This window comes from Numenius arquata, chromosome 19, assembly GCF_964106895.1.
Source record: "Numenius arquata chromosome 19, bNumArq3.hap1.1, whole genome shotgun sequence".
Classification (NCBI taxonomy): Eukaryota; Metazoa; Chordata; class Aves; order Charadriiformes; family Scolopacidae; genus Numenius; species Numenius arquata.
In genome coordinates, this window is record NC_133594.1 from 5,561,776 (window position 1) to 5,589,301 (window position 27,526).

Here is a 27,526-nt window from a genome sequence, read left to right on the forward strand (position 1 = left end):
TGGCTTTATTCCCACATTAACACCCCTGGGATCCCTCTGGTGACAGGCTACAGCTGCACTGGAGTATGAATGCAGCTCTCAGCAGGAGCACAGAGGGATAATGTGATCCTAGCTGTTAGATCCAAGAACAGAAGTTAAGGAGGAAAAGGACAAAATGGTAGAGGTTTATTCCCGTTTGCTCCTTCTCCCGACTGAAGGCAGGGAGCTTTGCCTCCTGCTGGCCTGCAGCGAAACTGCGACAGCCGGGGTTATTGTCCCTTTCCCCTGCCGCCTCCTCCTCCCTCCTCCTTTGTCAAGGGCTTGTTGTCTCATGAAAGACGTCTGAACAAATAAAACTTTTTATTGCCACAATAGCTCTCAGTACAGTAGTGTTTGAGCCTTTTTAGCACGTTTTGAGGTTAACAAAAAAAAAAAGCAATAATGGCAATGCAAATATGTGTCAAGTCGGTGACAAAATTTGTGAGCAAAGCAAAGGCAGGAACACGGGCTCTTTGCTGAGGATACTCCCCCTTTCCTCAGTCCTTTAGAAGGATTCATGTGTTACACCCAGCTCTTTCAAGTGCTCTAGTGTTAGCTTGCCACGTAGCTGTCTGGTTTGTGTTACGAGGGTTGACTTCTGGCCAGACTGACTCGTTATTTTCAGTTATTTTGTGTGGGGTGAGAGGGTGATGCTTGTGAGTGCAGAGCTCTGAATAAGAACTTGCTTGCTCTAAGTGACGGAGAGAAATAGCCTGGCGTTCTCATCTTCTTCCCCTCTGCCTCCCCAGGGTCTCATCTGGAGTTTACGAGCCAGTGGTGATTGAAACCCACTAAATGTGAAGAACAGGGTAGAGCTGCTGGAAACAGGCCCCCTACCCAGTCCGCTGCCACATGGATGCCAACCTTTACCTCTCTTCATGCAGCATTCCAGAAGGGATTTCTCCATGCCCCTCCCCATACGTTTGCACTGCAGAACTACTCCGAGACCACTCCAGATCATGCACTTTCCCTGCGTTGGCATTACCCTTCCCCGCTTCCCCGTTCTTCCAGTGCCTGCCTTCCCCCTGTTCCTCATCAGATGCAAGGTGTCTCTTGGGCTTATCCTTAGTCCTAGGGGATGTTGCTCATCCGCACCCCTCACTCCACCCGTTCACTTGCAGCAGGGGACTTCTCAGCTTCTGTCTCCCCAAAACATTGGGTAATACCACTGTGAACTCTTCAAACCACTGGGGGAGGGGGAAACCATTCTAACCAAACCCAGAGCTGCTTGTTGGTGACACGGTGAAATGGCCACTTGCAGGATGCTTTATTCCATTGACTCTGCAAGGGAACATCACCTTCCAAGGCAACGGTTTGACTCAACAAGGTATGCTGTGGTGTGCACTTCACCTTCCTACCCTCAAATCCCCAAACGTCCTCTTCTCATAGGAAATATCTCCCGAAAGTGCATTTCAGAAAACTACCGCAATCCAGATGGGAGTTGATGAACGATTAAATGCTAGTGCTTGTATACCACTAACTGCATTACACCCTTCCACTGCTGGGCATGGAAGGGCAGTGTTCATCGATTAGCATTAGCAGGAGCACTTTAGAGGTTCCAGATTTTACCTGGAGGAGGCTTCGACTTGCTGTTCCAGGAGCATAAGCCCTGTTTGCTGGACTGATTCAGCAAATAGTCACTGCTGGAGCTTGGAATACAAAGCCTCTTTTTTTTTTTTTTTTTTTTCCTTTTTTTGTTACTTTTTGGCTCAGGAAGGGAACTGCCCTTCTTGGACTGTGAAAAGAATCTGGTTATCTGGTAGCCCTCCCCTGGGCCAGAGCAGGATGCAGTTGACTGCGGTGGTCTCTCCGATGTGGTGGTGATTAACAGTTGCCTTGCTTGGCCTGTGCCAGTAAGGGAATTGGTGCTGGTTGGCCTTTCTTGCTTTGTCATGAGGGATCTGTGCCTGAGCTGGTCCTTTTTGGGGCTGGGGAGAAGCCACCGTCTCTGCCTTCAAAGGCAGAATGGATGTCTTCTTCTGCGTTAGCCACAGCAGCCATTCTTACCTGCTCCATGGTGAGTGAACTCTTCTGACAAGGCTTCAAACTGTTTTCTGGTTGATCTTTCAATTGCTCTTCTTTGGGTTTGGTTTCTGCAGTTGTTGGATGCTTCAGCTGCCTCTTTTCCTTGCAGCGTGTGGCAGAGATGTCGGTCCCTTTCAGCTCCCACTTACAGGTTCTTCTGGCAGCTGAATTGCCAAGGAGGATCTAGGCAGAGTCCACCCGTGGGCCGTCCACAGGCTGTGCTTGCAGCCTTTCCTGTACAGAGACTCTCAGCCGATAAGCTATTTGTGTGTAGTGCCCTTTCCTCTTTTCCCGGTGGACTGTAGTAGCACTCAGCAGCCGTGCCATCGGAGCAATGGCACGCTCCCAGGCACGGCTGGGAACATGCCCTCCTCTGACACACGTGTGCGTGCACACACACGCAGACACACACTTGTCCCTTTCGGCAAGGAAAGACTTGTAACCGATCACGTTGTTGTTCAAGTTCTTAGTTATTGTAAAGCCTTTTTTTAAAGGAGAAAAGGATTAATTGTGGTCTCTATGGCCAGAATGCATGCAGATGAGCTACTGGAAAAGGGAATTTGGCAGAATGAAAAACGAGGAATGAAAGGGCCTTGATTTATATTTATTTTTTTTTCACCCTGCTAGCTAAGGATGGCTGCACGGGGAGGGTGCTCGGCAGTCTGGCAAAGCTGTACAGCCACTTACTCTGTTCTGATGGTTTCTCTCTTCGAGTCAAGAGGTTTCTTTCTATATTTGGACAGACAACATGTAGCACATGGATCTTCTTCACCCTTTCCCTTCAAAGGGAATTACATTTGGATTAGGGTAAGAAGGGGTACAGGCAACACCTTGGTTTGGTTTAATGTAGGGGAAATGTGCTGGATCTTTTGAGTCTGTCTAGAACAAAAACTCTTTCACACTTGCTGGTGTTTTTTAATGGTGATCTCTTCTTCATTCAGGCTGGGAAGGTTTGGCACTCGCTGGCAGGCTGGTGAGCATCCTGCCCTGTTCCTGGGGTGATGCATGTCTGCAGGAAGGGGAGAACTGCTCGCTTTTCTCTCTCCCTGGGGCTAAGCCAGGAATCCAGGCCTGGTCTGACCCTCTGCTTGGGTCGGGGTGAGGGTAGAAGGCTCAGGCAGCGATGGGTGTCCTGCCCTGTCTGCGATGGCCGTGCAGGGCTGAGGGTCAGGCTGCTCCCCAGGGGCCAGCGAAGCCCCTCGGGAAGTCAGGTCCAACCAGGACTCAAAAGGAGCAAATATATGCCAGGAAAGAGGCCAAAACCCAGCTCACTTGTGCCGCTTTGCTTCTGTTCCCATGAAAAACAATGGCAGTCACTGTCAGAGCTGTTGGGAACCCGGGCCTCTCTTCTGGGCTTCCACTGGCAAGAGTCGGCTGCTCCGAGGCGCTGGCAGCTCGGCACGTCACAAAATCCCCAGTGGGACAGAGGGAGGAATCTCTTCCCAGTGAAGCAGGAGAAGAAGCAGTTGAGCTTTTCAGAAAGCTGGTCTCGTTGTCCCAGTTTGGCAGAGACGTAACCTGCTCCATCGCGTAGTCGTGGCCAACCTGGGCACGTCTCTGGCTTCTCTTCCAGCAGCTTGGCACATCACTACTTGCATTTTTGATAACTGTGTCTTATAGAGTATCTCTTCCTTGTCTCCACGTTATTATGACTCCACAAATCCTGGTCTTTACGGTAGCTTTATAGCTCTCCTACCCCTCGTTTTGAATTAGAAAGCAGCCCTAGTCGTTCAGCCTGGTGCAGCACAGCCAGGGCTGGAGCAGCCAGAGCAGACCCAGAGGGAAGAAGGCACAGTCCATCCCTATTTCTAGATCCCACTCAGAGCTCCGTCACGAGCGGTGCCTGGCGGTCCCTGGCCGGTGGGTGATGGAAGTGGGGTCGCTTGTCCCGCAGACTCGCTGCCGTCTCTCGGGAAGCTGTGTCTCGCGAGCACTTTTTCCTTGTGGCGTCGCTGCCGTCTGTTCCCTGTTGGACTTCGAACATTTAAGAAGTGAATCAGTTTCCAGACCCAAACCGCTCGCTAGTTTCCTTTGGGTTTTGGTTTTTGTTGTTGTTGTGAAGTTTATCGAAATTTTTTTCTTTTTTTATAAACCCAGCAGGCTGGTGTTTTGTTGACTGCGTTATTGTTTCATTGATATTTTATTCCTGGGGGGCTGAGGGTGGGGGGGGGAGGGGGGAGGAATGTTCTTCTCCACATTGTTCCCCTTCTGAGGGGATTCAGAGGTGGCTTAAACAAGTAAAAGGACCTTATTGGCAAGACTCTGCATCCCCTGGGTTCCAGACGCTGGCGAGCGGGGCTGCTCATGCCTGGCTGACCCTGCAGAGCAGAGCTGGCTCTCTGCTCCCGTCTCAGCGTCAGGCGAAACATGCGGGCTCCGCTCTCCCAGTTTCTGGACCTTTAGTTGGTGGAAGCCCATTGCAAAGAGTTGGGAAATTCAATGTAGCTCTTTTACTAACTCTTTTTTTTTTTTTTTAATAGCAGTATAAACTGAGTGAATGTCCAAAAAGAATAGGCTTTAGTTGTGACTTGGTGAAGGAGATGGGTTTCAATTGGAAATTGTGATGGAAAAAGGGGGGGAAGGATGTTGCTCCTCCCATCATCTTCTTTCATATGGTTGGCACTTTAAATGGGGGGGGCCCTTAAACTGTCCAGACCCTTGGTGTGATGGGCAGCAGATATGTGATCTCCCCCCCACCACCACCCATTGCCACATCACTTTGCCCCCTGCAGAAAGTTAATAAGCCCTTTTAAATGTTTGCTTCAGTTTTTAGAGGGTTCCGAAACCAGGCCAAGACCTGAAGAAATACGTATTTCATTCGCATCTTAATAGGAGGGGTTGACTTTTTATTTATTTTGTCGTTGCTGTTTCTTTTTTAAACTGGTGGCCGTGCAGCTGGACTCTGCACGAGCCGTTGTGAACCTCTGGGAAAACCTCACTCCAGGTACGCTAGAGCACCTCGGTTAAACACCCCTCCTGGAGAGGGGCTCCCCGCTTTGCTCCCCTCCTCGCTGCCTTACCCGGGAGCTGCCAGTTCACCCGCAGCCCCTCCTGCCCCCTCCCCGCTACCCCACCTCAGCTCTAGCTAAACGAGTTTCTTGCTCCTGCGACCGAGCCCTGTGGACAAGGCTGGTCCCCAGGGGCAAGTTCCTACAAACACTGCCTGGTCGCAGGTGTTTGTCCTTGAAAAGCCACTTCCTTGCTATGGGGGGGGTGGGGGGTGGGGTGTGTGATAAGCTCAAAATTTCCGCCCCCTTCCTCACTTCCCTCCTGAGAGCTGCGTCCTCCGTCAGCCCACCCGCACCATCCAAGCCTGATGCCCTCCGCAGCTCCGCATTCCATGGCCCCATCCCCATCAGTAGGGAGCGAATGTGGAAACCTGGGAAATAAAAAGGAATTTGGATGAAGCTGTGAGCGAGAGGTGTGGCTGAGCCTCCTCACTTGCCTCAAACACAAGGAATAACGGTAGAACCCCTATTTTTGTGGGGGGAGGGAGGGGAAGGGGAGATCGTGTTTTATTTTCTTGAGAGTTAATTGAGGTTGGTGATCTTCAGATGAGGCGCGCACTTGATTTATATCAGATTCTATAGAGAGATCGCTGATATTTTTGGAAAGGGAATGGGTCTATGCAAACTTCCAAAATTGCTTGAAAGATAGTTTAACATTTTTTTACTTTGAAATCTAAAGATAAATCTAACTTTTTTCTTAAAGCAGAAGTGCGTTTAGAAAGAGAAGCTACTTCCACTGCTCTATTTTGATGATGATTCTTGGAAAGTTTGGGCTGGAGGGAATGACTATTTTTCACCATTTTTATTCTTGCTCCTCTAGTTTTTTGTTTCTTTTTCTAACGGAATGCTGTGCCGTCTTTGATTCAACAGATCGTGTTTGTATTTTCTGTATCTGGTTCCTAACGTAGAGAAATAACAAATATATGAGGAAATCAATATAATGTCAAATGTTGTTATGGTTTGGGGGGAAAATAAAGGTTTTTGGTACTTCACAGTGATTCTTCTTGGTTTGTTTTTTGTTTTAAATGTATCTTTGGTTCAAAAATAATTTGCCAAGGAAGCAGAAGGGTCAGACAGTGCCTGCTGGCACGCAAGGCCCTGGAACAGGATTTGGTTTTGCCCTCCAGGATTTCCTTGGCGGCTGGGAGTGGAGGTTCCTGCCAGCCCTTCCCTGCAGAGGGGAGAAGGGCTGGAGAGGGGAGCTGGCAGCACAGCACCCGTCCAGTGGAAGCAACAGCCTGCAATCCAGGGGGAAGGTGAATTGGCGCGAGACTCCGGCCGTGTCTCGTGTTCCCGAACACTGTGTCCTAGCCAAAGCCATGCCTGAATGGCTCCGGCCTGCCCCCCTGCAGAGCAGCCTGGGCACCCCTGCCCAGGGCCACCTCGCCAGGCTGAAGGTGCTGCAGCCCCCAGGGCTCCAGGGAACACCTGCGGGCTCTTGCCGCTTGTGCCGGGGCAGCCCCTCCTCTTCCAGCACAAGCTGGTAATCGACGTTTGAGCCAAATACAGTGCCCGGGTACTTGCTGCTGATGCACAGAAAGGCTGGAGGGGACCAGGGCACCTGGGAGGAGGTGGCTTTGCCTTCTCCACCCTCCCACAGCCTCAGCCACATGTACGGATCAGCTGCTTTGAGTCCCATGCAGGCTCTTCCCCTTTCCCTTGGCTGCCTCCCCTTCCTCAGACGATCCCTGATGTCCCTTGGTTCTTTGTTCTTGCTTTTCCCTTTCCTCCAGCTGTAACCCGTGCAGAGAAATTGATGTACTTTAAAATACTGGCACCTTGCACGCAGGGTAAACAACCCCATTTTGGACAAGAAGGTGGCTGGGCTGTAGGACACGAGTATCTGTGGTGTCGAGCTGGTTGGTTTCAAGATGAGTCACTTCCACCAGAACTCAGACATCAGGTGCATTACATGAACCAGGGCACGCTGCTGCTGCCACCTAAGGAGACCCTCCATCCTCTCCTGTCACCAGGCGATGGCACCAGAGGGGGAATGCTTTAGCAAAGAGCTTCACTCTCAGCCTTTCCCTCTGGGACAAGCCTGCTTCAAGCTGTAAAAAAAACCCAGTCTTTGCTGTGGGTGAGGCACCGAAACCGCAGAGGGCACCTGGTCAGGCATCACCCTCCATAATGCCTGAGAGGAGCCAAGGCCTCCTTCACACAAACAAGGCCCCGAGAAGCGTGAACGCACCGGGGAGGTTCTGGAAACGTCCTTTCTTTCACAGCCTGCTCACCTCCCCACTCAGGACCCCAGCCGCAGAGCTCCCCGGGCGCTGGGGAGGCTGATGCGGGGCCTGGGGGCTGCGGCAGCCGCTCTGTCCCTTCTCCAGGGGGAGCTGCGGCCCGGCAGCACGCCCCGCCTTCTCGGCTCCCTCCGGTGAGGGCCGCACCGGGACTACAACTCCCGTCATGCTCCGGGAGAGTCGCAGTCACCCTTCCCATGATGCCGCCGGCCCCAAGGCCGCCCCTTCTGATTGGCTGTCTCCGGATGAGGGAAGGGTGAGGCTGGCGTGAAGCGCGCTGATTGGTGGTCGCTCCCGGAAGAGCGGGGCGGGCGGGGAGGCCGGAGCTCGCCATGGTGAGTGGGGTCGGGTACGGTCCTTGCTCCGCCGGCCCCGGGGCTCCTCCGGAGGCGGCGGCTCGGTAACGTGGGGTGGGTTAGGCTGAACGGCGGCCATGAGCCAGCGCGGGGCCTCCTGGCTACCCGCCCCCGGGGAGAGGCCGGGCCCCGGCCGCCTCCTGTGGCCTTGCCGGTGCCGGCGGGGGTCGGTGCTTGGAAGAGCAGGGCCGGAGCTGCGGGGGTGTGAACGGTCGGGCGGGAGCTCCGGCAGCAGAGCCCGGCCGCTCTCCCCGCTGCCCTCGCGGTGGGTTATTTCTGCTGCAGAGGCTTCCCGCTCCGCTCCCCTCCGCTCCCTGTTTAAGCCCCGCAGCCGTGCCGTTCGCCCGCCCCGGGGCTGAACAAGCAACAGGGGCCCGTTAACCCTTCCCGCGCAGCTGCCACAGCGTGCGGATCCCGCTCTGACTCTCTCTCCCTTTGCAGGCCACAGCAACAGACCAGGTGGTTGGATTCGGCTTGGTCGCCTTCAGCCTCGTTCTCTTTGTTTACTACACCCTCTGGATCATCGTACTGGTATGGCTCTCCCCGGCCATTACAATCCCAGTCACTCAGGTGTTAGCCTAGGCTTTGTTGGGGTGCTGATGTGCCTGAAGGACTCTGCCTTGCCAGCCTCCTGGTTAAAAAATTCCAGGGTAGAGCTTCCTCTCTTTGCTGGCACAGCCCTTGCCCCTTCAGGCCGTGCCTGCCCTTGCCTGGGTGAAGCCAAGCTTGGGTCGTGCTTCCTGCCCTGCTGCTCTCAGACAGGCGGACCCGGCCGGTGTAAGATCCCAGGCTCCCTTGAGCTGTCAGCGAGAGCTGGAGCTTGCTCCCTCTGGAGGAGTCATTGGTGTTCGCATTTGCAGTCTTCCAGATTCCCAGTTCTGGCGGGATATCCCAGAGGGAGCCATAAAAAAAGATGACTCTTACCAAATCTGGAGCCTGGTAGGGAGGAGACGAGTTTGGGGAATGCAGAGCTCTGGAAAAGCGATCGTGAGCCTGGTAGTTTGCCCGCTTGCGGTGACACATCAGCTTGGGTCATTAGTGGTTTTTTTCCAGGAAAGAAACATCTCCTCTTGAGCTTTCCAGGTACAGGAGGCCTGGTTCAGCCCTGGGCTGATGTCTGAACTCCTGGCAGCTTCCCCTCTACCCTCTGAGAGTTTTGAATTCCTTGCTTGGGTCTGCTCACTCTGCTGCCTGGTACGTGCTCGTACACGGCTGTAGTCCCAGGAGCGTGTAGGTGCGCTCGCTGCCATGTGGGAATCCTTACACTGCTCTCTAGTGTCCAAAGCCTTCCACTGGCTTCCGCAGGGGGGATCCTGGTGGGATGAAGCAGAGCCGGTATCAGCTGCTCCCTTCTGCGGGGCAGAGAGTCGGAGGGTTTGCTGTGTTCAGCACCAAGCGGGCCGGCAGCCGTGCGCCCCCTAAGACCCCAGGGCTGCGGGACCCCTGTGCCGGCCTCGTGTAGCCTGCCGGGCGCTGAAGCCTTCCCTGTGGCGTCCCTGCAGCTGTGGGCCGAGCCACATGCGGGTCTGGGCACCCTCTTTTCTTTTAAACTATCTCCTCACGCCTGATATTTCCGTCCTGCTTTTGAAACCACGAGGCCGCAGGTGTCAGGGACTTGCCCGGGTGTTGTCCCCACCTGCTGACACCCCTCTCTGTCTCCTGCAGCCCTTTATCGACAGCGACCATGGGATCCACAAGTACTTCTTGCCGAGGGAGTACGCTGTTATCATCCCCGTGGTGGCCGGGCTGCTGCTGCTGCTATTTATAGGTGAGTGTTATTTCTGTTGTTCTAATTAGAAGCTTCTAAATTAGGAAGAGAGAAGAGGGTTGCTAGGGGGTTAGCTAATGTGTGACACTCGTGACACGCTCTCTGTGGCTCCTGAGACAGCTCAGCCTGGCACAGGCTCTTGGGGCCTGTGTTTGTGGTGGCTTTGGCTATTTGACCCTCTGGACAGCAGAATTGTTTCTCGCTTGCTTTGCTGAGGTTCTGTTTCTCCCTACGATGTGTTCTAAAAGTGCCCATAATTAGAAGTTTTCTGGCTGAATCTCTTCTCTCTTTCACGGTAGGTGTTTTTATAATGGTCGTGATGTGGAAGAGCAGGAAACCTGCCAAGAAATCAGACTGAAGGCCCAGCTGAGAGAGATGAGGAGAAGGCGCCCACCCTGCGACGTCGTAGCCAGGAAAGGACTTTGCCTGCAGCACCTCCTCCGGAGCGCTCAGCGCCGAGCTGGCTACGCTCTCCCACGTTCCTTCCTGCAGAGACAAAGTCTTCCGTAGTTTACAATTTACTGACCAAAGGGAAGCAAAATGGACCTCAGGGGCTCACCGAGAGGGACCAGAGCCCTGACTGGGAGGGACCCGCTCCCCAGCTGGGGCTGCCTGTGCCAGCGCTGGCTGGAGGAGCTGTTGGGGCCCAGCGCCACTCACCAGAGTGTGAGTCGAGCCCTGAGCCCTGTCCGATGCTCAGCCTCTGAGTAATCCTTCCCGTCTGCTCTTGGTGTGTCCAGTAGTTTGTTCCTTCTGGGTTTGTTTTTTTTTTAAATGTTTACATACGGTTTGTGGCGGTTTATTGATTGGATTCAAGGTGGAGAGGAAAGAAATGAGGCTGAGCTTGGAAAAGGCAGGTTTGTGTTCTCCGTTTGCCTGCAGAAAGGACTAACCGTGGTGCTGGTGGGCTCTCACCTTTCTGAAGAGGAACCCCCGCGAGGCCGGGCGTGCAGAAGGTGCAGGGACAATGCCACTGCTGCCCCCTGCGCCCCCCCCTGCAGTCATCCAGCTGAGGGGGTGTCGAGGAGATGCGCTGGGTCACAAAGAAGCGTTTGGCTCTGCCAATGGCGGGTGTGGCTCCCATCGCTGCTGTCACCTCCTGGCTGTCACCTCCTGGCTGGTTTCCTGCCCCGGACAAGGCTCCTCATGCCAGCTGGGCAGGCGTGGTGACACCCTGTCCTTCCCCTGTCAGGTTTCCTCCCCGGCAGAGGTTGCTGCTCCGAGGTTTGGTGTCCCAGCAGCTCCCACAGACTGCAATGAGTGGGATCACCCTCAATAAATGTCCCCAAGGTCTCTGTCCCTGTCCTCAGCCCGTGCCCAGGGGGTGCCGCAGCCCTGCCAGGATGGTTTCTGCTGCGTGGCCCTGGCAGTGCCCAACGCCACGCTGGGGAAGGTCCTGTCCTGGGCTCTCCATGGGCCCTCTCCTGCCGGTGGGGACAGGCCGGGAAGCACCAGAGAGAACCTGGCTGGCCAAACCCAGCCTTGTGCTGGCCCTGCTGCGTCGGGGGCTGCTTTATCCCCACTCCAGCAACAGGAGGGCAGATTTGGGGCGCTCTGGTCCTTCTCACATGTGCTGTGAACTTCACCTACCAGACAGCCATGCGTCCCATCATCTCCCATCCTGCCAGGGGGGTGATGCCAGTGTCTCGGGGGCACTAGCCTTGTGATGTGAGTCTGGGGTTGAGCCTGGCTGCGGTTTAACCCCCTGCGTGGCTGGAGCCGTGGGGTGGTCCAGAGGCGAGGCTTCAGCTGGAGCTTCGGCGCACCCACCCCACTCACCTCTCGATGCGCCTTACCTGAGGCCAGGTCCTTCATCCCCCCCGTTTCCCCTTTCCCGTGCCTTGCTGCTGCCCCTTCTCCCGGTGAGGAATCCCTCACTCTCCAGCCTCTCACCTGCTCAGCACCCCCCCACCCCCCCGCGAAGGTGGGTTTGAGCTGGGGCAGGCAGAGGCAAAAGGGCAAAAAATTCAGTTGTGTCTCTGGGCAAGTCCAGGCGTGCCCCCTACACCCCGGGCGCTGCGTCCTGCACAGGAGCCTGGCGGTGTCCCTGTCACCTCCTCTTTCCTCCTGGTCAAAGCCTGTGGGGGACAGGGTTGGTACCAACCTCAAGGTTACTTCTCGTATTTCTTTGTCGACAGCGGGAGAAAACAAAAGTCCAGTCCCCATCGCTGGGCAGGCAGCTCCCTCTGGGGACATTTCTCATGGGTGCTCTGCAGCTTGGCCCTGGCCTGAGGGACTGCGGGTGATGGGAGACACCCCACCACCCCCCCCCGAGGCCACCAGACAGGGGGTGACAGGAGACACCCCCCCCCCCCGAGGCTACCAGACAGGGGGTGACAGGAGACACCCGTCCCCCCCGAGGCCACCAGACAGGGGGTGACAGGAGACACACACACACACACCCCCGAGGCCACCAGGCAGGGGGTGCGGAGCGGCCAGCCTGCCCCAGCCCCGCTCCCGAGCCATTTTGGATCATTTTGGTCCCTGGGCTGCTCCAACCACGACGGGGCGCACCGGTGTCCGGGCTGGCCGGGAGCTGGTGGTGCTGGGAGGTGAAAAAGGGGCTTCGGGATGGCGGGGGGGGGTGTGGGGGGGTGGCTGCAGGGGCACCCCCGGGCTGGCGGGGAGGGCAGAGCAGGAGGTGCGGAGAGAAGCGGGTGCCGGGGTCGGTATGGGGCCGGTCGGTCCCAGGACACACGGGATGGGCACGGGGGCCGGTGCCGGAGCGGCGGGCGGTGCCGGGCTGCGGGCGCATCCCCCGTGGAGCCGGAGCCAGGGGCGGGCGGGGGCGGTCCCGACCCCGGCAGTGCCCGCTCAGCTCCGCTCCGCGCCGCCGCGGCCCCGCCAGCCCCAGCCCGGTGCCGCCCGCCCGGGATGCGGGACCCGGCGGCGGCCCTGGGGGCCGGGGAGCGGCGGCGCCGCCGCGGGGGCTCCCGGTGCGGTGAGTGGGGCCGGTACCGGCCACCGGGGACGCCCCTTCCCGGGCCCCGACCCCGCGCGGGGAGGCGGGGCTGCACCGGCGGGGTGCAGGGACACGGGGGGGGGGAACCGGGCGTGGGTGTACCTCGGGGGGGTCCGGGGCAGCGGGGGGCATGGGGAGGTCCCGGCCCCGGGGAGATCCCAGTCCCGGGGGGGTCCCGGTTCCAGGGGAGTCCTGGCACAAGGCATGGGGGGCGGGGGGGGACTCGGGGCATTGGGGTGCTGGGGACAGGGGGGGTTCCGCTGGGGGACCCCACCCTCGGGGGTCCCTTGTGCCCCACTCACCGGTGCTGCTGCTGAGCCCACTCTGCATGCAGGGTGCGAGCCCCCACCTTCCAGGTGACCCCCGGATCCCGCCGGGTGACCCGCCAGGCCCCCCGAAGATGAAGATGCTGGTGAGTACCCGCCGGGATGGAGGGCACTGGGATACGGGGCGGGGGAGCAAGGGGCAGGGGGTACCCCACCAGCACTGGGGAGCCGTTTGCCCCAAAAGCAGTGCTGGGGGAGGGCACAGGCTGGCGGCTGCCGTCCCCGCAGGCAGCAGGGAGCCCCGGCCCCGAGAGCAGCCGTGCGGCGCCTGGGCCATGGCTGCCTGCAGGAAGCGAGCGAGGCCCCGGCACCCAGCGCTCCCCGCTGCGGCTCCTCGCTGCGCCCCGGCCAACGTGCCCGAACACCCTCCTCCGAGGAGCCGCTCGTGCTACACGGCACCGCGGGGGCCACCGGCATCCGACAATGGTGCCGGTGCACGTGGCCGGGCCTGGAGAAACCTCCTTGCTCTGCTTCCAGGTCCGCCTCTTCCTAACGCTGGTGTGCGTGGCTGTGGTCGCCGTGCTCTATGTCCTGCTCTGCTCCCACGCCAGCCTGCGGCCCTGCTGCCAGGCCCCGGGGGCTCAGGGCAGCCCCACGGCACCCACCGTCCTCAGCTTCCAGGGGTACAGCCGTGTCCCCGATGGGAAGGTGCGTGGGGATGGGACGGCGCTGGGGGTGGTGGGGAAGCTCGACTCGCTTGTGCCTCAGTTTCCTCTTCCTGAGGGAAGGGCGGATGGGGCTGCAGCGTGTCCGGCCGCTGCGGAGCTGAGGGTACGTCTCCCCACAGCCTCTGGAGCGAGCGCTGTGCCGTAGCTGCGCCATCGTCTCCAGCTCAGGGCAGATGCTGGGCTCACGCCTGGGAAGGGACATCGATGGGCAGGAGTGTGTCCTGCGCATGAACCATGCCCCCACCGCCAGCTACGAGGAGGACGTGGGGTCACGGAGCACCGTCCGGGTGGTATCACACACCAGCGTCCCGCTGCTGCTGAAGAACCAGCCCTACTTCTTCCAGCAGTCCCAGGAGACCCTCTATGTCATCTGGGGGCCATCGAAAAAGATGAACCGGGAGAAGTCGGGCACCACGTACCGGGCGCTGCTGAAGGTGATGGAGACGTACCCTCACCTGCAGATCTACACCCTGACCGAGGAGAAGATGGCATATTGCGATGACGTCTTCCAGAACGAGACAGGGAAGAACAGGTACCACCGGCTCCTGAGGAGGCCCCGTCGGGTCCCCCTGCCATAGCACTCCTCCTCCTCATCGGGCACCCGTAGCCCCGCTGGTCTGGCTGCCCTGCAGCACCCTCTCCAGTGTCACCATGGTCCTTTGCAGGGTGAAGTCCGGCTCCTTCCTGAGCACGGGCTGGTTCACCATGATCCTGGCTATGGAGCTGTGCGAGCAGATCCGCGTCTTCGGCATGGTCAGCGACAACTACTGCAGGTGCGTGGGGGGCAGTGGGGACGGGTGCGGGGTGGTCTGATGTCCCCCTGAGTCCCACACCCACCCTGTCCCCTCCCGCCAGGGAGAAGAACCACTCGAGTGTGCCCTACCACTACTTCGAGAAGGGCCGGCTGGACGAGTGCAGGATGTACCTGGTGCACGAGCGAGCCCGTCGCGCCGGCCACCGCTTCATCACCGAGAAAGCCGTGTTCTCCCGCTGGGCCAAGAGGAGGAACATCATCTTCACCCACCCATCCTGGGCAGGGGGGTAGGGCACCAGCTGCAGGGCAAGGTGGCAGGGACCCAGCAGTGAGGTGGCTCTCATCCTGCAACGAACCCATCCCCGCTCTGCCGGTGCCGCGGTTGAAAGCCTTTTGCCGAACGCCGGAGCGGGGAGTCTCCATTTCTGCAGTGGCAGGGCCGGTTCCCCTAGATGTGGGGCTGGGACCCCCCATGTTGGTGCACGGGGGGCGTGAGCTGGACCCACAGAGCCCCATCGGCTCTGAGCGCCTGCCACGGACCCAGGGCGACCATGAAGGTTTTCCGCCCACTCTACTGAGATGAATATTTAATGCAGGATTAAACATTCACGTTGCTGGGCTCCAGCACAACACAGGGCCTCTCCCAGGGATGAAGCTTCATCTCAGCCCCTACCCCGAGACCCAGCACTGGCTGTGAGGTGCGGGGATCTGGGGCTGGGCCCCCCCATCCTGCTGACTCCAGGCAGCTCCTGCTGCCCCTGTGCCCCCCAGCCGGGAAGCCATGGGGCCATGTGTGCCCCGGGGGCTCTGAGTTGCCTTGTCACAAGTGTCCTTGGATTCAGACCAAAGCGAATGTGGCCATTAAAAGTGTTTTTAACTCAGTGGTGCCCCGTGCTGTGCCCCTTGCGGCTGTGGGACATGGGGACGGGTGACAGCAGCTGGTCACAGGGCTGTGGTGTCCCGCTTTCCTGCCAGGCTATAAATAAGAGAGGGAGGTGACGAGGGGGTAGAGCTGATCCTGAGCATGAGGGGGGTGCCGAAAGCTGCTGGTTGAGATTATTTGGGAAACAGCAGCTGCGTCTCTGGCCTGGCGTGGATTTCATGCTGGGTCTGGGGTGATCCTGGGCCCCGCAGAGCTCAGCACTGCTGGGCTGTGGGCAGGATGGCTGCCATCTCCCACGTCCCCACAGAGACGGGACACACCACGAGCACATGTGTGTCCCTGAGCCCGGCTGCACGGAGCTGCCGCAGCAGCTCTTTGAACCCATAACAGATGGAACATGTTTGGGTGGTCCTGGTGGTGTCTGGGGGGCCAGGAGCGAGCAGGAGGGGCAGAGGGATCCACGTTTGCACCCGTTTCAGCAGAGGCCAAGTGCTGGGGTCAAGTGAGGAGCGAGTCGGCTGGGAGCTGGGGATGCTGCCAGGACAGCTTCCCGTGGGGGAGTGGGAGCAGAACAGGCCGCGGAGCTCTTTGATGGGTTCTTCAACTGCCCTAACCCTGCACAGGAAGGGCATCACTGGCACAGCAGAGCCAAAATCCTTCTGGAAAGGTGTTATTCACTGCAGCGGGGGAGCAGGTCCGTGTCCCCGGTGGAGCCTCCTCCTCCTCCTCACTCCACAGAATCCTCCGAGAGGAGCCCTGGGCTGCCCGGCCAGCGTGGGGGAGGCCGTGGCATCCCAGCAATGTGGCCTGGCAGCGTGTCAGGCACTACTTGCTCCTCCTGCCACTCCCGGAGAGCGCTGCCGCACCCCGTCCCCTCCGCCCCAGCATCCCGCTGCCCACACCGGTGCCCTCGGCAGTCAGGGCCCGGCGCAGAGAAAGCGGCGCTAGGACCCCCGCGGTTCTCCCCATCCCGGGGCGGGCGGCGCTAGGACCCCCGCGGGCCCTCCCCATCCCCGGGCGGGCGGCGCTAGGACCCCCGCGGGCCCTCCCCATCCCCGGGCGGGCGGCGCTAGGACCCCCGCGGGCCCGCCCCATCCCCGGGCGGGCGGCGCTAGGACCCCCGCGGGCCCGCCCCATCCCCGGGCGGGCGGCGCTAGGACCCCCGCGGGCCCGCCCCATCCCCGGGCGGGCGGCGCTAGGACCCCCGCGGCGCTGCTGGGCCCGGGGCGGGCGGCGGCGGCGGCCCCGGGCGCAGTGCGGAGCGGAGCGGTCGGTGGACCCGGCGAGTCCCCTCCGGGCCTGTTTAGCCGGTGCGGGGGCGCGGAACGGGGCCGTGGCCGAGCGGAGGAGCGGTCCCCGCTCCGCGGCTTCGGTGTACGGTGGATTGCGGGGCGGGGGGGGGAGCGGGGAAGGGGCCGGCTCCGGGCTGCCCGGTTCCCGCAAAGCGGGGTTGCCGGGGGAGCGGGGAGGGGGGGGGGCTGCCAGGGGGGGCTGGAGGATAGGGCTGCACCCCGGGGATGGGGAGGTTGCACGCCCGGGAGCGGGGGCGGGGGGAGGCTGCACGCCGGGGAAGAGGTGGGCTTGCAACCCGGTGATGGGCGAGGGGGGGGCTGCACCCCGGTGATGGGGGGGCGGGCTGCACCCCGGGAGCTGGGGGAGCTGCACTCCAGGGAGGGGGAAGGCTGCACCCCGGGTAGGGGGGCTTTGTACCCCGGGAAGGGGGAGGGGGGGGTTGCATGCGTGGTGGGAGAGGATTTACGCGGAGGAGGGTTCGCACCCCGGGGGGGCCCGGGGGAGGGTTTTCACTTCCCGGGATGCGGGAGGGTTCGCATCCGGGGCTGGGGGAGCGCAGGCAAACGGGGGTGCGGCGGGATTCGCACCCCGGGGAGGGGGGGTGGGGGGGAACGGGTCTGGCTCAGCCCTTCCCCCGCAGAGCAGCGATGTGACCCCCGGGGCGCTGCCATGGCCGTGCCCGTCGGAGGGGCCCGGCACCCCCCCGCGGGGCGGAGGAGGAGATGAAGGACCCCCCCACACCGCCCGCCGCAGATGAGAGCCCCCGCCCGGGTAAGGCCCGTGGGGTCCCCGCTGCGGGGTCACCCACGGCCTCGGCAGGATGGAGGGAGCAAAGCGGGGCGCAGCGACGGGAGCGGGGGTCCCGGCTCTGCACACCCCCCCCCCCAGCATGGTCCCAGTGCTGCACCCCTTGGCCCCACCATGCCTGGGCTCCCCGGGTGGGTTGGCACCTTCCCAGCCATCGACACCGGCCCTGAGAGAGTCCCCGGTGCCCCCCAAGGGTTGAAGCCCGGCTGCTGCGTAGTTTTCCGTCCCTGCTCCTTCCCTCCCCCCCCCCCCCCCCCCCCCCCGAGGGTAATTAGTAAAGAGGCTTCAGGGTTTTTTTTAATTTCCAATTGCTCCGAGTACTCCGGGAACGGCCATGACTCACTAACGAGGGCTTTAAAAAATAAATTGGGTCAGTCCATTTTGGCGAGCCTGGGCAAGTGGGGATTAGAGCTGGTTCCCCCCCGGGAGTGAGCAGCCCGGGTACACCCCGTGCGCCTTGGACCCTGGGGCTGGAGAGGTCCCTGCTGGCTCCAGCTGGATTTGAGCCCATGTGTGAGCTGAGTTGCCCAGGTCTCAGTTTTTCTCCCCCTGGTTCAAGCCGGTTGTTTTAATGGGATTTCACCGTGCGAGCGGCAAGTTTACCCTCCCTGACCCTGCGGGTTTGAGCAGCTTTGGCCCCGCCGGCGAGGGATAATCCCTGCCGGGAGCCCAGCCCGCTGCCGGGATCTCCCCGGCACGAGCCCCGTGGTCAGGTTTGGTTCCTCCGCACTGCAGAGCTCGCCCAGCCTCTGCCCACGGCGTTTCCCTTCCCCATATCAGCGCTGGGGGGTTGTCCGTCCCTTGGAAGGGGGATCTGGGGGTCCAGCTGGGCACCTGGGGACCATGTCCCCGAGCAGCATGGGGACGGGAGCCCAGTGCGGTGGCGAGGGGGTGACCGCATGCCTTGCAGGTGCTCACGGGACGCCGGCGATTGCTGTGCGCTGAGGCCGACGCGGAGACATGAGTGGCAGCGCGGTGAGTGCCGGGGCGTCACCCCGGGGACAGCAGGCATCTCCCTGGGGACACCAGGCATCCCGCTGGAGATGCTGCAGGAAGGGGGGCTGGATGCGGACACCCGTGGGGTGGGGGGCAGCGGCTGACGCTGTCCCCCTGCCCGTAGAGCCAGCGCGCCGCCGTCCTGGGGGTCCTCTTTGCCCTGATCATGTTGCTGATCATCTACAGCTCCGGCAGCGGGAGTGAGGTCTTCACCTACAGCCGCCTGCGGGGCAGAGCCCGCCGGCCCCCCGACCTCAAGAAGTGGGGGGTGAAAAGCGGGTACCTGCCCGTCTGCGGGAACAAGGTATGAGGTGGGATGGTGGGTTCCAGCCTCGGTGGTGGGTGCAGGATTTGACCCTCCGCCGACATCCAGCCAAATCATCCCCTCTGGTGGGGGGCTCTGCGAGGGACGGCGGTGCCTTGTCCCCCATCCTAGCTCCATCTCTCCCTGATGGGTCGCAGTGACACCAGGGTCACCTGCTCACAGCAGTTGTGGTCCGCAGACCCTGACTGCCCGCTGCCACCAGTGCGTCATTGTCACCAGCTCCAGCCACCTCCTGGGCACCCGCTTGGGCACGGCCATTGACGGGGCCGAGTGCACCATCCGCATGAACGACGCTCCCACCACCGGCTACGAGGCTGATGTGGGCAACAAGACCAGCTTCCGTGTGGTGGCCCACTCCAGCCTCTACCGTGTCCTCAAGCGGCCCCAGGAGTTCGTCAACAAGACCCCTGAGACCATCTTCATCTTCTGGGGGCCGCCCGCCAAGATGCAGAAGAGCCTCCTGAAGATCATCCAACGCGTCAGCGCCTCCTTCCCCAACATGACGGCCTACGTCGTCTCCCCCGGCCGCATGAAGCAGTTTGATGACCTCTTTCGGGGGGAGACGGGGAAGGACAGGTACCTCAGAGCCACCTCCTTCACCATGTCCCCCCCTTTTCCAGGTCCCTGAGGCAGAGATGGCGCTTGGGGCTGCTCCTTGGCTGTGGCATTGGGATGGGGGGCCCTTGGGTGGATTTGGACCCTGGGGGAGGTCCATCCATCACCCATGTCACCTTGGCTCTGTGTGTGTCCCCCTCTTTCTTCTTCCCAGGGAGAAGTCACGCTCATGGCTCAGCACTGGCTGGTTCACCATGGTGATCGCAGTGGAGCTATGCGATGCCGTCCATGTCTACGGCATGGTGCCACCCAACTACTGCGGGTAAGGAGACCCCTCAACCCCCCACCCCGAGCCCCTGGCCCCACTGTGGGGCTCACCCCATGCTTTTTCCCACCCCCGCAGCCACCGGCCCCCGCCCCGCCGCCTGCCCTACCACTACTACGAGCCGAAGGGCCCCGACGAGTGCACGACCTACATCCACAACGAGCGGAGCCGCAAGGGCAACCACCATCGCTTCATCACTGAGAAACGGGTCTTTGCCAGCTGGGCCGGCCTCTACAACATCACCTTCTCCCACCCCACCTGGCCATAGGGGTGTCCCCCCAAGCCGGGCAGACCCCCCAGAGCCGGGATGGATGGGGGATCCCCTGCATCCCACCGGCAGTGGGGAGCAGCGGATGCTTCCCATGGGGCCACCACCGTTGTGCACAGTGGCTCCTCACCCCTGGGATGTGTTGGGTTTTGAGCTGGTTTTTGGGGGGCCAGGTGGTGAGTGCAGTGTTTGGGGTGTCCCCCCCCTCCACGGGTGGGAGCCGTGGGGATGGGATCCTGCCTGATGCTGGTCCAGGCACATCGCAGCCCCTGCAAGCACACGGGGGGGTGCCGAGTCCCCTCAGCTCAGTTTGGGGCCACATCACTTTTGGGGCCACCACAGAGACTGTTCCCCCCAACCCCCTGGGTGGGGGGACCACATCTTGGGGCTCAGTCCCTGTCCCCCCCCCAGTTATCTCCAGCACACCAATCCCAGTACACAGGCATCCTTCCCTCGGCCGAACCCCAGTTTTCAGTGGGAGCCTGCAGGGGTGACACTGCCACCCCAAAGCCACCCGTCACCTCCTGTCACCGCTGCACCCCACACCCACACTGCCAAAACCTTTTCTAAATGAGTGATGGGATTTGGGGGGGGGCTTTATTTTCTCCCTCCCCACTTATGGTCCCGGGGTTTGTATTTTGAGTTTCTTTCCAAGTGTGCCTGGCCGGAGGAGCGAGCAGGGGCTGCCAGATGCTCGTTAGCGGTAACGAAGGGGCCAGCAGCAGCCTGCGGCTGGGTCCTCATCATTTATTAACCGCTTATAAACTATTTAGAAGCGGGCATGTGGCAGGGGGGGGGCGGCAGTGCCCCTCGGTGCCCTGCAGCCAGCGGCGGGGGTGGATTTTATTACTTATTTTTCAGCAGCGGAGAGGTGGGTTTGGGGAAAAGAGCTAAATACGGCGTGTTTGGGTGCTGAGCCCTGGCAGGGCTCCGTGCCTCAGTTTCCCTCTGGCTGTGGCCTGACCCCATTGAGGCTGGGGGGGGGACGACTCGGTGCCGGGGGGGCAGCCACGTTTTGTAATGGTTTGTACAGGAATAAATCTTGCTGCAGTCTGTTGCCTTGGGCCCTGGCTGCGGGCTGGGTTTTTGGGGCTGGGCGGTGTGTGCCGGTGGTGCCATCACGGGGGGGTCTTGGGACCCCCAGCCCGCAGTGGTGGTGGCCCCGGGTGCTCGGGAGGGTGCGAGAAGGGGACCAGCGTGGCACCCGTGTCCATCAATAGGGTGACCCCAGCTGTGTGCCCTGGAGCGGGTGGCAGCTGAGACCTCCCCAACTCGTGTCACCCCCAGCCAGGGGTCGTGGGGCCTTGGGAGGGGGTGTCTCTCTGCACCCAGGGAGCGGGAGGAAAGGCAGGTAAAGCCACTGCACCCCCGGGGTTGGCAGGGTGGGGGTGCCAGCCGGGGTGCTGCGGTGGCCGGGGACAGGGATGGGGACATGGGGATGGGAATGGGGACAGCTGTCACTTCCGTGGGGTGGGGGGGAGGTGGCACGGGGAGCTCCGGGGATGTCTCAGGGACCCCAAACCCAGCAGGGCCAAGGCTCCCCCCGCCCCCGCAGATGGGGGGAAACTGAGGCACTGGGGGCGGGGGTGGTGTCCTCACCCCTCGGCCGTGCGGGGATTACGGGCATCCCCCGGCACAGGGAGGACCGATGCTCTGGGGGGCGGTATCGTGTGCCCCCCCCCCCCCCCCCCCCCTTCTCGCTGCCCGTCCCCTGCCCGCTCCCGGCATGCACCGCGGCGCCAGCGCTCTATATATAGCGGTAAAAATAGCCGGGCAGGACCGCAGGCAGCTGCACGCGCTGCCCGGCCCCGGCCCCGCGCCCAGAGGTCAGTGTCCCTCCGTCGTCCCCCCCCGGGGGTCCCGGTGCCACCGCTCGGCCTTGGGAGGGGGGTGGTGGTGGTGTCACTGCGGCACCGGCCTTTGCGGGGGTTATGGGGGATCCTGTGCCCGGCGCTGCTGCCCGGCCGGCCCCCGCCCCCGGGGGGGGGAACGCTGGCATCGCCGGCTGGGAACGGGGCGTGCTGCGGGGGGGGGGCATCGCAGGCGTTTGGGGGAGCATCGGTGCTGGAGCATCTGCAAGGGTGCTGGAACCGTTGCAGGGGATGCTGTGGGGCTTGCAGGGGTGCTGGAGCTATTGCTTGGGGGCTGGGGGGCTTGCATGGGGTCCCAGGGGGTCTTACAGGAGTGTTGGAGCCGTTGCTTGGGTGCTGGGGGGGCTTGCAGGGGTGCTGGAGCTATTGCGTGGGTGCTGGGGGGCTTGCATGGGGTGCTGGAGCTATTGCTTGGGTGCTGGGGGGCTTACAGGGGTGCTGGAGCCATTGGTTGGGGGCTGAGGGGCTTGCATGGGGTACTGGGGGAGCTGGCAGGGGATACTGGGGGGGACTTGCATGGGGTCCCAGGGGGTCTTGCATGGGATACTGGCAGACTTGCCAGGGGTGTTGGAGCAATTGCATGGGTGCTGGAGCCATTGCATGGGGTGCTGGGGGGCTTTGCTGGTGATACTGGGGGAGCTTGCATGGGGTGCTGGGGGGCTTTGCTGGAGATACTGGGGGGCTTGCATGGGGTGCTGGAGGCATTGCATGGGTGGTGGGGGCTTTGCTGGGGATACTGGGGGGCTTGCAGGTGTGCTAGAGCCATTGCATGGAGTGCTGGGGGGCTTTTCTGGGAATACTGGGGGAGCTTGCATGGGGTGCTGGGGGGCTTTGCTGGAGATACTGGGGGGTTTGCATGGGGTGCTGGAGGCATTGCATGGGTGGTGGGGGCTTTGCTGGGGATACTGGGGGGCTTGCAGGTGTGCTAGAGCCATTGCATGGGTGCTGGGGGGCTTTTCTGGGGGTGCTGGGGGGCTTTGCTGGAGATACTGGGGGGCTTGCATGGGGTGCTGGAGGCATTGCATGGGTGGTGGGGGCTTTGCTGGGGATACTGGGGGGCTTGCAGGTGTGCTAGAGCCATTGCGTGGGGTGCTGGGGGGATTTGCTGGGGATACTGGGGGATCTTGCATGGGGTGCTGGGGGGCTTTGCTGGAGATACTGGGGGGCTTGCAAGGGTGCTGGAGCCATTGCATGACTATTAGGGGGATTGCAGGGGGTGCTGGAGCCATTGCAGGGGTCCTGGGGGCTTGCTCCCTCTTGCTGGTGCTAGAGGGATTGCAGGGATGCTGGAGATGCTCAGTCCTGGGCCTGGGGTCCCAGTGGGTGGGGAGCTGGATGCTGAAGGGATTGGGGAGGGGGGGGAGTGTGGGGGAGGGTGGGTTGGAGCTGGCAGTGGGGTGAGATTGGTGGGAGCACCCTGGGGTGTGTCCTGCGATGGCTTTTGGGGAGTCCCAGGCCACACTGCACCCCCTCAACCCTGCCCCAACTCCCTGGGACCCCCGCTCAGCACCCCCTCCCCATCTCCTTGGGACCAGCCACCTCCACGGCACCCTGTGCCCATGGGCCCAGCGCTGCGCTGGATCAGGCCCTGAGCCCGCACCAAGGGCCAGGGCTGCCCCCAGCCCCCCATGGCCCCACCGAGGTCGGTGCCAGCAGTCCCAGGGCTTGACAACCCCCACAATTAGGGACCCCAGGGTTCCTGCACCCATACGGACCCTGCGGGGGCCACCCCAGGACTCTGGCCCCGCAGCGTAGGTGGGACGTGACCCGGTGCCGGTTTCAGCCTGGCCATACTTAGCCTCTGCCCTTTCCCGGCTGTAACACAACCTCGTCAGCGGCCACAGGCTCGTTTGGCCACGGGATGCCCCATCCCAGCACCCCGTCCAGCCGGTTTGGGGGTGACGTGCTGTGGCCAAGCAGGTTGGGTGCTGCAGGGCTGGGTGTGGGCAGACAAGGTGGCCAACCCCCCCCTCTCCCGAGGTGATGGGGGGGGGGGTGTGCAATGGGGTGCTGCAAGCCCCCCCCTTAGGGCACCCAAAATAAAACCAGCCCGAGGGGAGCTGGGGGGGGATGTTCCCTCCATCACTCGGTGTCCTGGTGACACCGGTCAACCCCAGCTGGTTTCCGGATGCCGGGCGGCACCCCGGGCCACGGGGCTGTGGTCAGGCCAGGGGAGGAAGCCGGTAACGTCACCACGCGTCACCCGGCATGGGGAAGCCCTCACCGCAGCCGGATGGGGCGGGTGGCTGCCGGGAGCCAGGTAGGTGATGGCCGTGGGAGCAGAGGTTCCCAGCCCTATATTTTAGGGCCAAGCTGGGGGTCGGGTCTTCCGCCACGCCGACAGCGTGGCGGAAGACCCGACCCCTAGCTTGGCCATCATGGCAGGGAAGGGAGAGCCATTGTCTCCCCAAACCCTGGCCTTGGGGACCTGTGTGTCCCTGCCCTGCTGAGTTGTTCACCCTGCTCTTCTTCCCTTGCAGCCTTAAGTGCTCCTGTGCCTGGACCGTGGCAGCATGTCGACAGGTGAGTGCTCCATCCCCCCTGCATCTATCCCACCGTCCCCCCTGCATCCATCTGCTTTGCATCTGTCCTCTCCATCCCCCTGGTCCCCTTTATGTTGGTCCCCCCTGCATCCCTCCCTTTGGTCCCCCCTGCATCCCTCCCACTGCATCCCTCCCTTTGGTCCCCCCTGCATCCATCTTCCCTACATTTTCCTGTCGCCCTTGGATCCGTCCCCTCCATCCCCCCCTGTGCCTGTCCCCCCACCATCTGTCTCCCTTACACATATCCCATCGTTCCCCTGGTCCCCCTTTCCATCCCTTCCCTATGTCCTCCCCGTGACTCCCTCCCCTCTGTCCGTCCCCCATGTCCCTTCAGCCCCCCATGTGCTCCACGTCCCCTTGGTCCTTGCCAGGCACTTGGCTCTGTCCCCAGCCCTGGGGATCGCCGGGTGCCGGAGGAGTTGTAATTTCAGCCGGCTGTAATCAGGAGATGGGAAAGTGGCCCCGGAGTGGCTCGGCTTTATTTTTAGCTCTGTCTCCCCCTGCAGCGTCGCACCCCAGCATTGCCCCACACCATGGCTGGGCCAGGTCCTGCCGGTGGCGAGGGACCCTGCAGCTGGGTGCTCGGCAGGGGACAGGGTGCTTAGTGCCACCTGCATGTTGGCCACCAGGCCCGGGGACCAATGCTGTGGTTCAGGGACTGCCGGGGGCTGCGCCAGGCGCTCAAGGTGGCCACGCCAAGCCAAGCCTGCCACAGCCCCTGTTAGCCCACCGGGGCGATGAGCTGGCCACAGGGATGGATGTGGCCACGGTGGAGCCGTGGACAGTGACCGTTTCCCGGACACCGCACGGCAGTGGGATTCCAGCTCCGTGGCCACAGTGCCGTGGAGTCTTTGTGCTCAGTCATGTCCTGCCCGGCCGTCCCAACCTACCCAGGTGACAAGGACAAGGGGGACACGCGACTGCTTCCCACTTTGCCTTTACACCCCGGGGGCTTGGGGTGGGTCCCCTCCATCCCTGGGGACACCTGCCCTGGATCTTACCCCTTGGGGGACACCTCGCTCCCCAACACGCTTTCTAGCTTTCGATAATTATTTATTTTCTTTCTCTCCCCCAGAAAAACTCAAGAACCACAAAATCATCTTCGTGGTGGGTAAGTTGGTGTCTGGATCCTGCTGCTGGTGGGGTCAAGGCCACAGCACAGCCCCGTCCCCCTGTGCCTTCAGGGTTGGGGGGCTGCGGGGGGCAACTGGTGCCCAGGGCTGGGGAGCCGGGGCTGGATGTTGAGGCTGTGGGACCTCAGCTGTGCCCAGGGCTGGTGTGGCCGTGGCTCCAGCCCAGCTCCTCAAGGCCATGGTGGGGTGCTCTGGGACCAGGAGGGCACCTCTGGTGCCACCATCTGGGGTGGCAGCGTCTGGGATGATGTGACAGTAAACACCTGAGGGGTGATATCCTGGCTACCATCAGGCAGTGGTGTCATGGGTGCTTGATGGGGCAGTGATGTCCTGAGTGCTATCAGGCAGGATGTTGTGGGTGCAGATGGGGTCATGATACCCTGGGTGCCATTGAGACAGTGATGTCCAGGTGGTGGTGGTGTCCTGGGTGCCATCAGAGTGGTGGTGCCAGTTGCCAGCAGCCCCATGGTCACCCCCAAGGACCTGGCATCCCCCAGCCCACCCCAGGAGCAGCTCTTCCCATCCTTCTAGTGCTGGGTTTGGGGACAGACCCCAATCCTACTGGGCTCTGGGGGCTCCCATGGGACTGTGCTACTGCTTCCATGTACCCTCCAGCTCCTTACCCATGGCTTGGGGCATGTGTGGCCCTCATGTGACTTGCAGGTGGCCCCGGCTCAGGGAAGGGCACCCAGTGTGAGAAGATCGTGCAGAAATATGGCTACACCCACCTCTCCACGGGGGACCTGCTGCGAGCGGAGGTCAGCTCGGGCTCAGAGCGGGGCAAGAAGCTGCAGGCTATCATGGAGAAGGGCGAGCTGGTGCCCCTGGTGAGTCCATGTGGGCCACTGGCTGTGGCGCAGGGGTGGCTGTGGTGACACCAGATACTATGGTGAGGGTTGGCATGTGGCCCAGGGACGCCTCCCTCCCTGCCACCCCAGGTTGCCGTAGGGTTTGGGTGTACTGGAGGGTGCTGAGGGGGCTCGTGTTGTCCCATGTCAGCCCTGGCAGCTCTGTCTCCTCCTCACCAGGACACGGTGCTGGATATGCTGCGGGATGCCATGATGGCCAAAGCGGATGTGTCCAAGGGCTTCCTCATCGATGGCTACCCCCGCGAGGTGAAGCAGGGAGAGGAGTTTGAGAAGAAGGTGAGAACTGGTGCCGTGCCGTGCCATGACACTCACCATCCAGCAGAGGGGCTTCATCCAGCAGCAGCCTTGCCTCCCCATGCCGGTGAAGATTCCATCCCAACAGGGTCTAAACTGGGCACTGTAGCAACCAGAAGGTCCCCTTCCTCGGGGACAGCCTGCACCCAGGGTGCAGTGGGGGGGACATCTCTCCCAGGATGTCTTCAGGCTGACATCCAGAGGATAACAGTGCTGGCGCAATGGTGATGGCAGAGAGCCAGGGCTCGGCCATGGTGTCCCTCTGCCTTCCTCTGCATCTTCTGGTGCCCAGATGGCCCCCAGACCCATGCGGAAGGAGGCAGAGGATGGCATGGGGGCATCTGTGACCCCCCACCATGCCCACTGCCACCATCTCCCCCAAACAAACCAGACCCATGCCGGCTTGACATGGTGACAACCCTGTTCCTCCCTGCCCACAGATTGCCGCCCCCACGCTGCTGCTCTACGTGGACGCGGGGAAGGAGACAATGGTGAAACGCCTGCTGAAGCGAGGAGAGACCAGTGGGCGGGTAGACGACAATGAGGAAACCATCAAGAAGCGTTTGGAGACCTACTACAAGGCCACCGAGCCTGTCATTGCCTTCTACAAGAGCAGAGGCATCGTCCGCCAGGTAAGCAGGGACGTGGCCGATGCTGGCATCCTTCGTCCCCACGGCTTGGGGCTTGTGTGGTCCCAGGGGAGGGGAAATGATGGATGGGGGTGATGAGGGAAGGGGGAAAAACTCCATCCTGGCTTGTTCGGGGTGGGGTTAACGCCTTGGAGCCAGTCAGACCCTTCAGTTCCGACACAGAAACCCCTCCAAGGATGGCCCTGTACCCCTTTGCCTTAAATTGGCCCCAGTCTCTCCACCCACGGCCAAAATCCATCCCTGGAAGAGCTCCAGTCGCGCCGTCCCCTTGGGCGACCCCCTCCTCCCTCCCCCCCGGCTAACCCCTCTGCACCCAGCTCAACGCCGAGGGCTCCGTGGATGAGGTTTTCCAGCAGGTCTGCTCCCACCTCGACAGCCTGTAGCCGACCCCCGGCCCCGCTCCCCCCGGGCGCGCTCTGGAGAGACAGCGGAAGCGGCTTTATCCTGTTTTCGTGGACGGAGCCGCGCGGAGGAAATTTCAAGGACATTGTGTTTGGCTCTTTCCCGTCTCTCCCCAGTAAAGTTCACTTTAATGAGCCCAGACTTTATCTTTTTCTTCTGTCGCAGGAAATGAGTTTTTCTTTCC

The 27,526-nt window shown here is 61.5% G+C and overlaps 5 protein-coding genes across 7 annotated transcripts in view; all 5 read left to right on the forward strand.

The window, feature by feature from the left end:
* EEIG1 (estrogen-induced osteoclastogenesis regulator 1) overlaps window positions 1-813 on the forward strand; it is a 31,429-nt gene extending 30,616 nt beyond the window's left edge. Inside the window, exon 11 of the mRNA XM_074161204.1 lies at window positions 768-813. Coding sequence (XP_074017305.1) covers window positions 768-813 — 46 coding nt within the window. The remainder of the gene's footprint in view (window positions 1-767) is intronic.
* A 6,755-nt stretch (window positions 814-7,568) lies between these two features.
* Window positions 7,569-10,266, forward strand: DPM2 (dolichyl-phosphate mannosyltransferase subunit 2, regulatory). The gene is made up of 4 exons (XM_074161269.1): window positions 7,569-7,629; window positions 8,092-8,181; window positions 9,316-9,418; window positions 9,718-10,266. Exons 1-4 carry the CDS (start codon window positions 7,627-7,629, stop codon window positions 9,774-9,776), a joined length of 255 nt encoding a protein of 84 aa, XP_074017370.1. The 5' UTR covers window positions 7,569-7,626; the 3' UTR covers window positions 9,777-10,266.
* A 2,923-nt stretch (window positions 10,267-13,189) lies between these two features.
* ST6GALNAC4 (ST6 N-acetylgalactosaminide alpha-2,6-sialyltransferase 4) lies at window positions 13,190-15,072 on the forward strand. 2 transcript variants are annotated; one of them, XM_074161167.1, is made up of 4 exons: window positions 13,190-13,354; window positions 13,494-13,906; window positions 14,040-14,147; window positions 14,230-15,072. In XM_074161167.1, the coding sequence occupies exons 2-4, from the start codon at window positions 13,548-13,550 to the stop codon at window positions 14,417-14,419; spliced, it is 657 nt and encodes a 218-aa protein (XP_074017268.1). In that variant the 5' UTR covers window positions 13,190-13,354; window positions 13,494-13,547; the 3' UTR covers window positions 14,420-15,072. The 2 variants fall into 2 exon arrangements, with proteins under 2 accessions (XP_074017268.1, XP_074017269.1); XM_074161168.1 differs by lacking the exons at window positions 13,190-13,354; window positions 14,040-14,147 and having other exon boundaries at window positions 13,464-13,906; window positions 14,230-15,002.
* Window positions 15,073-16,264: 1,192 nt separating this feature from the next.
* ST6GALNAC6 (ST6 N-acetylgalactosaminide alpha-2,6-sialyltransferase 6) lies at window positions 16,265-19,580 on the forward strand. The gene is made up of 7 exons (XM_074161329.1): window positions 16,265-16,321; window positions 16,945-17,075; window positions 18,022-18,086; window positions 18,232-18,411; window positions 18,611-19,008; window positions 19,202-19,309; window positions 19,391-19,580. The coding sequence occupies exons 3-7, from the start codon at window positions 18,072-18,074 to the stop codon at window positions 19,578-19,580; spliced, it is 891 nt and encodes a 296-aa protein (XP_074017430.1). The 5' UTR covers window positions 16,265-16,321; window positions 16,945-17,075; window positions 18,022-18,071.
* Window positions 19,581-21,328: 1,748 nt separating this feature from the next.
* AK1 (adenylate kinase 1) lies at window positions 21,329-27,526 on the forward strand. 2 transcript variants are annotated; one of them, XM_074161331.1, is made up of 8 exons: window positions 21,358-21,406; window positions 23,569-23,711; window positions 23,932-23,974; window positions 25,070-25,105; window positions 25,791-25,954; window positions 26,156-26,272; window positions 26,731-26,922; window positions 27,258-27,480. In XM_074161331.1, exons 3-8 carry the CDS (start codon window positions 23,965-23,967, stop codon window positions 27,321-27,323), a joined length of 585 nt encoding a protein of 194 aa, XP_074017432.1. In that variant the 5' UTR covers window positions 21,358-21,406; window positions 23,569-23,711; window positions 23,932-23,964; the 3' UTR covers window positions 27,324-27,480. The 2 variants fall into 2 exon arrangements, with proteins under 2 accessions (XP_074017431.1, XP_074017432.1); XM_074161330.1 differs by lacking the exon at window positions 23,569-23,711 and having other exon boundaries at window positions 21,329-21,406; window positions 27,258-27,526.

Bases quoted from the DNA above. Each gene is read 5' to 3' on its own strand.
- DPM2 (XM_074161269.1), top strand. The intron at 8,182-9,315 runs GTATGGCTCTCC...TGTCTCCTGCAG, and splicing joins CCCTCTGGATCATCGTACTG to CCCTTTATCGACAGCGACCA. The intron at 9,419-9,717 runs GTGAGTGTTATT...CTTTCACGGTAG, and splicing joins GCTGCTGCTGCTATTTATAG to GTGTTTTTATAATGGTCGTG.
- ST6GALNAC4 (XM_074161167.1), top strand. From the start codon at position 13,548: ATGCTGGGCTCACGCCTGGGAAGGGACATCGATGGGCAGGAGTGTGTC. The intron at 13,907-14,039 runs GTACCACCGGCT...GGTCCTTTGCAG, and splicing joins AACGAGACAGGGAAGAACAG to GGTGAAGTCCGGCTCCTTCC. The intron at 14,148-14,229 runs GTGCGTGGGGGG...CCCTCCCGCCAG, and splicing joins GTCAGCGACAACTACTGCAG to GGAGAAGAACCACTCGAGTG.
- ST6GALNAC6 (XM_074161329.1), top strand. The intron at 18,412-18,610 runs GTATGAGGTGGG...TGTGGTCCGCAG, and splicing joins TGCCCGTCTGCGGGAACAAG to ACCCTGACTGCCCGCTGCCA. The intron at 19,009-19,201 runs GTACCTCAGAGC...TCTTCTTCCCAG, and splicing joins GGGGAGACGGGGAAGGACAG to GGAGAAGTCACGCTCATGGC.
- AK1 (XM_074161330.1), top strand. The intron at 25,106-25,790 runs GTAAGTTGGTGT...TGTGACTTGCAG, and splicing joins CAAAATCATCTTCGTGGTGG to GTGGCCCCGGCTCAGGGAAG. The intron at 25,955-26,155 runs GTGAGTCCATGT...CCTCCTCACCAG, and splicing joins AGGGCGAGCTGGTGCCCCTG to GACACGGTGCTGGATATGCT.